General features: G+C 55.0%; 1 protein-coding gene across 1 annotated transcript in view; it reads right to left on the reverse strand.

Moving 5' to 3' along the window:
• Window positions 1-5571, reverse strand: part of LOC141745344 (uncharacterized) — a 30921-nt gene extending 25350 nt beyond the window's left edge. The window contains 9 exon segments of the mRNA XM_074593020.1: window positions 1296-1430; window positions 1563-1608; window positions 1934-2003; window positions 2901-2988; window positions 3454-3509; window positions 4705-4860; window positions 4862-4917; window positions 5231-5414; window positions 5450-5571. Coding sequence (XP_074449121.1) covers window positions 1296-1430; window positions 1563-1608; window positions 1934-2003; window positions 2901-2988; window positions 3454-3509; window positions 4705-4860; window positions 4862-4917; window positions 5231-5414; window positions 5450-5571 — 913 coding nt within the window.
• Window positions 5572-6043: the final 472 nt, after the last annotated feature.

The following is a 6043-nucleotide window of genomic DNA, read 5'->3' on the forward strand; positions in this document are numbered from 1 at the left end:
AATGCTTATCTCCTTTGCCCACCAGCTTCACCACTCATGCCCATCATTGTTCATCTTTCTATCACGGAAAAACCTCAAGGGGCAGCAATAACAACCACCCTGTGCTTTAGATTGCCTTCAAGAGACTCACACAAGGGAGCTTTGCTATTTTACTGCATATCTCGGAGAGCATTGTTAGAAAACTTATTTTCAGCAGGACAGCTTCTCAAGCCGTCTAACACACTTTCGCTTGACTTTCATCCTAATTGCTTCGCCTGTCACTGCCAGTGAACTCTTAGCAAAACTGGGTCTCCTGGTCAGGCCGTGACACGACAGCCTGCAGCGCCCACAAAGGCGCATTCTTCACTTTGGGATTGTGCTCTGCACAGCAGCTGTGAACTACTGCTTGTGCAACGAGTGGCTCCTTCCGGAAGACCTTCGCTTCTCCCATTCACCGGGGAACATGAGACGCTCAGCAGAGCCTCCTGGAGCAAGTTGCTCCCAGAGGAAGCAACCACACCCCCCAAAACGTGGCACGTGTTGCCAGATGTTCCCTCTCCTTGGAGAGACACATGCGACAGGCACGCAGATGGCTCAGCCATCTGTCACTGGGAGCTCTGGGGCACCTGCAACGCTTAACGTCTGGGAAGGCATCCCCCTGTCTTCCACCCCACATACCTGCCACATCCCCATGCCATGCCTCTCCTCCACCCAAGATATCCCTACATGTATACAGACTGTCCCCTGCTCCTTCAACACTCCTACTCCAAGTCTCCTCCCCTTTTCTTTCTTTTCAAACCCCTACACTGTGCAGAGGGAAAGCGAGTCGGGGGGAACGTCTGGAACCCACACTCATCTCAGCATCACGAGTGAACAACTCTGGCCGCGGGCACAGGGCGACCCGACAGCGGCGGGACCAATGGCCAGCCACACAAGGCAAGAGCCGGGCCGGGAGGAGGGGTGCCAGGGTGGGAGAGGGCGGCGCATGGCACCTGGGAGCCCACGCCGAGCCCTGCCGCCCCGCAGGGGGGGCTCTGGGCGGGCAGAGGGGACAAGCCCAACCCAGGAGCGTGGCGGGGACCCCAGGGCAAGACACCACACTGCGCCCCAGCCTGCAGAGCAGCTAATGGTTCAAGCCCCTCAGGCCGGGGCCATGGGGCCGAGGCTCCTGCCACCCCCAAGCAGGCCCCGGGGGGGTCCCGCAAAGGCCCCAGAGCTGGGGCAGGCCACGGGGGACGGGGTCTGGCAATGGGATGGGGTGATGGGAGGGGGAGAGGACCACGGGTGGCCCGCAGGCGGCGGGGCGGCTCGCTGACCTCGGGGGTGGCCTCTTGGAGGGCGACGAGGCCTTCGGGCGGCGCGGGGCGGTGGGCAGCGGTGGCGAGGACGACGCCGAGGGCCCCCAGCAGCCGTTCGTACATAGGCCCCGCGCCGGCCTGCTGCGGAAGTAACTACAAAAAGAAATTGAAGGGTTTTATGAGTTTACAGTCAAGAGCTTCACAAAAGAAAACTTCTCGTTTTCTCTCCTACATCATAATATTATTTGTGTTATGTCACTTGAGGAGAGTTTCAGAGTTTCATACTGGCAACTACAGAAAGTTGTGCACACAAGGGATTGCCAGCCAAAACCTGAAATAAAAAAGAGTTATCAGGACCTACTACCCAAAATCAGCTTTTCAAACAATTGACTTCTGGCAAGCCAACAGTGGACATATCAGAACTGAAGGACTGCATCCAAGGCAGCTCGTCTACTGAGATGACAAGATCAACGCCTGGCTCCACTCCAGAGGCAATGCAAGGATGCAGGCAGGAAACAGAGCTCACACTCAAGTATTCCCAGACGCTGCCTAGTATTGTGCCTGCAATAAGCCCTACAGAACTCTAGGCCTCCAGCTGTACAGTGCACAAGGGCGGGTGAAAAAGAAACGAGTTCATAACTCCATGTCAGCCTTACCAATCCGTAGCGTTCCTCCTTCTTCCATACACCATCTTGCCCTTTTAGCTGGAGGCTCAGAAAAGGTGGACTGCAAACAAAAAAAAGGAAAACAACGAGAGTAAAACATGAATTCCATGTGAATGCCAGCAAACATAAACTTCCTGAAATTTATTCAACTCTGTTCTGACTTGGGGACCATGATTTGCCCGCTCAGACTGCAGAAGAATGCCAATCTTTGCAGGATCTCTGACGAGTACACTTTAGGCTTTTAATACAGGCTCTCATACCTGCAGTGATTAAAACAATATAAGCTTGTCACGCAGTTATCACTAGTCCAAAGTGTGGTAGTTTAGCCCTTCAAAAACATATTTTGAACAAATAAGAGTGAATGACTCTCTCACGAACGAATAGTCAGAGCATGACAGATTCTTATTCCTCTTATCCTATAGGGCAATAAGAAAAATAGCACTACTACTTGAACCAAACTGGGAAGTCAAGCAGCTCATGACTCATTTTGACAGAGTCCCAGTCCTACAGCCATCCTACCCCGGAATGGTGGATTATGAACCTATCAGAAGGAGGTTTATCCAGAGGAAGTACGCAGTTTTTCTTGCAAAGTTGTGTATTTTGATTCCTTAACTACAAGCTTGGGAAAGAGAGTAACAACAGTTTACAAACACAGGACAACCATAACCTGGGATGACGGGAAAGTATCTGGAAGGCAACAAACGCTTTGCTCCTCCCTCGGACGCAAGTGCTAGAGCAGAGGACGCAGAGCTGAGGAAGGCAAACCCAGCACACACGAGCTGCCTGCTAGAAATGGAAAAGAACCACCTACTTCTGCACAGGCTCAGAGCAGGCCCAACTTCAGGACGCTTCAGGGAGAGACGCTTGCTCTTTCATCTTCCACAGATTCGCCCTATTTTCCCAACCCTTGCTAACCTCTTCCCCTGACTCTCTGCTCGGAGCATCGTCCCTGACTGACGCTCTCCGGCGTTTAGTTGCCTTGCGTTGCAACTTTCCCACAGAGGAAACTTCTTCAGGTTTCTCTCCATTCTCGGAGACGTCAAAAACTAAAAAAGCAAAGACAGGCCATATAAGAACATGATAGGAAAGGAGATTAGGATTTCTATTTGCATCAACGCCACAGCTAAAGCACTGTAACCCATTTCAAGTTTCACACCCTTCTGCCAACAGGACTTGGTGGCAATTTTTGTATGAGTTGCCTCACTGAGCAGCCCCTCAAGAGCCACAGCTCAAAGACTAACCCACCCGTGAGCCTGCCAGACAGATCTGCAAAAAAACCCTGCTTTGGGGAACATTCCCTGTTTCCGGAGAAGCAGCACAGGGTGCAATTCATCCTCCTCCCACCTCCACACATGCATGCAGTTTATTACGTGTACGTGTTTACCACAAAAGTAATAAACTAAAGTAGAAAAAGTAGAAAAGTCAAAAGAAGTACAAAAGCCAGAGTTTTCTAAGGCAGATGAAACCTAAGAAAAATCAGGCCTATTAAAGACTTCTGTAACGTCCAATACCTGTTCTTCTCTTTTTGGCTGGAGGCTCATCGGGATCCTCCACAGGTGTACAAATGCTGAGGAAAGAACACACAGAAGAGTGGTTTGAAACTTCCTGAAGCTTCTACCAGGCTGACTTCCCTTCACAGGACCCAAACTTCCAAAGTTACTTTTCATAGCCCAAAGGTTTCCTCCTCCGAGCACCCCTGCGATCATCTCAGGCACACACACCCACCCTGAGCACACCGCTGAGCATCCCCCATCAACCCCCCACAACCTCTCCCAGGCAACGGACCGCTCACACACAGCTCATTATCCCACTACACCCTATTAGGCCTCTTTTCCTCATTCTCCTAATGCTTCCTAACGTTTTACATCTGTTCCTATCACCAAAAACTTGCAGAAGTTAAGACGCCAAGTTTTGCTCCTTCCTCAAGGAAAGCCGCATACCAGCCACTACTAAGCCTTCCAAGTTCCTCAGTCACTACACGGAGTTGCAAAGAAAAGACTAAGTAGGACAGGAAACAAAAGGTGGGAAAGCAACTCATGCAGACACCCACTGCAATAACTTACTGCTAAAGCAGTGCTCGGGAACTCGTTCTTCAAAGGATTCTTAGCTGCACCCTTTCTTATTAAGCGTATGTCCAAATATTCTATCACTTGATAACAACGATAAAATCCAGTACACATTTTTACTTTGGGAATGGAGCACAAAGGTTGCTCCTAGTTGGTTTTTTCCTCTATTTGCCCCACAAAATGCCATGACAGACGCATTCATGTCCTTCTCCACGCTCTACAGGAGACAGCACCTATTTACGCCCAGCATTTGACTTGCCTCCTTAGCAAGGACAGGAAAGAAAGAAGGTATTAGGAAAACTCAACAACTCTGTAGGGTCCCACAGAAGCTCAGGCCCTCCTCTTTTCAAAACCTCCTGCCCACCAGTGTTGAGGACAGTTCATTAAGATTTATAACTTGAATTTGTAAAAAATTCAAGTTTTCACTGGGTAACCCCCCCATCCCAAAAAATCGCAGACTGCGCTTCAGCAGTGCAGTACGAGAGTAGCTAACGCTTATCTCCTTTGCCCACCACCTTCACCACTCACGCCCGTAATTGTTCATCTTTCTCTCATGGAAAAGCCTCAAAGGGCCGAGCCCAGCCCAGGAGCGTGGCGGGGACCCCGGGGCAGGACACCACACTGCGCCCCAGCCCGCAGAGCGGCTAACGGCTCAAGCCCCTCAGGCCGACGCCATGGGGCCGAGGCTCCTGTTACCCCCAAGCAGGCCCCGGGGGGGTCCCGCAAGGCCCCAGAGACGGGGCAGGCCGCGGGGAACGGGGTTCCGCCATGGGCCGATGGGACCGGGGCCGCCCGCAGGCGGCGGGGCGGCGGGCGGCGGCGAGGAGGGCGCCGAGGGCCCCCAGCAGCCATCGGCACACACGGCCCGCGCCGGAAATGCGCCCGGCCCGCGCGCCCGGCGCCGCCTCCCTATTGGCTGCCGGGTAGAGCCCCCCCGCCCCTGCGAAACGGAGGGGAGGGACGGGGAGGCGGCGCCATCTTGGCGCTGCCTGAGGGAGGCGGGAGCGGCCGCCCAGCCCTCCGCCGCCTCCTCCCCGCTTGGGCTGGGCCGGGGCCTGCCCGCCCCCTCCGTCCAGGCGAGGAGCTTTCCCTCTCAGAAAGCCCCGAGCCGGGCCCTGGACGGCCGTGGGATCCTGCTGAACCCTCCCTGGCGGGCCTGGGCCCCTTTCCCTTTAGGTTAGAGGCCCCGCAGAGGGCGGGTTGGAGGCCGCAGGGGCCCAACCGAGGCCGGAGGGACCTCGCGGGGGACCCACAGAGGCCCGGGGGGCCCGTCGGAGGCCGGAGGGGCCCCATGGAGGACCCAGAGGCTGGAGAAGCCGTTCCGCGTCCCGCGTCCCGCAGGACGGGGGCGGGCCACACGGCCCGGCGACACGGGCTCTTGCGCGCCCGCTACTGCCTCCTGTGCTCTGCGGCGGTGAGGGAATGGCATTGCCGGGCTTACCCAGCCCTGGCCTCACGGCCCAAGCGACGCTTTTTGCCTCTCCGCTGGGGAGCTGCAGGCGCTGCGTGCGGTTCCGCCATGGCTCCGCTGCAACTAGGGACGCGGACGCTGCGTTCGACCATTGTGACCAACTGTGATGTAGCGGCGGCCAAGGGCCCGCTGCAGGGAGCCCGGCTAAAGCGGCCGCTGTGGGGCTGGCGAGTGCTGAGCTGGCTCCTGGTGGCCTTGGCTGGCTCTCGGGGGGCAATGCTCTGCCCTGCCCCGCTGTTAAGGGGTGGGGAGTTTAATAGGGTTCTTCCTAGTGGTTTATCAGGTGTTGCCTCTGGGGTGGAAATGTGCCAGTGCTGCTGCAGCCACGTCCTGGAGAGCCTTTTCCACATGAGGAATGAAAATGAATGGTTAAGTCCAAGAGGAGCAAAGGGGGCAGATGAAAGGGCTCAGGGCAGGAATGGCCGTTTGGGACAGCCCTTGTCACAGGAGGTCCCCCTAGCTTTTGACACCTGCAGGGAGTCTTAAGTGGTGGTGGTGTCTGGTTTAATGACAACGACCTTTCTCATTACTTTAGGAACTTAATTGCCGCTCCACTTTATGCTT

This window comes from Larus michahellis, chromosome 6, assembly GCF_964199755.1.
Source record: "Larus michahellis chromosome 6, bLarMic1.1, whole genome shotgun sequence".
NCBI classification, from domain to species: Eukaryota; Metazoa; Chordata; class Aves; order Charadriiformes; family Laridae; genus Larus; species Larus michahellis.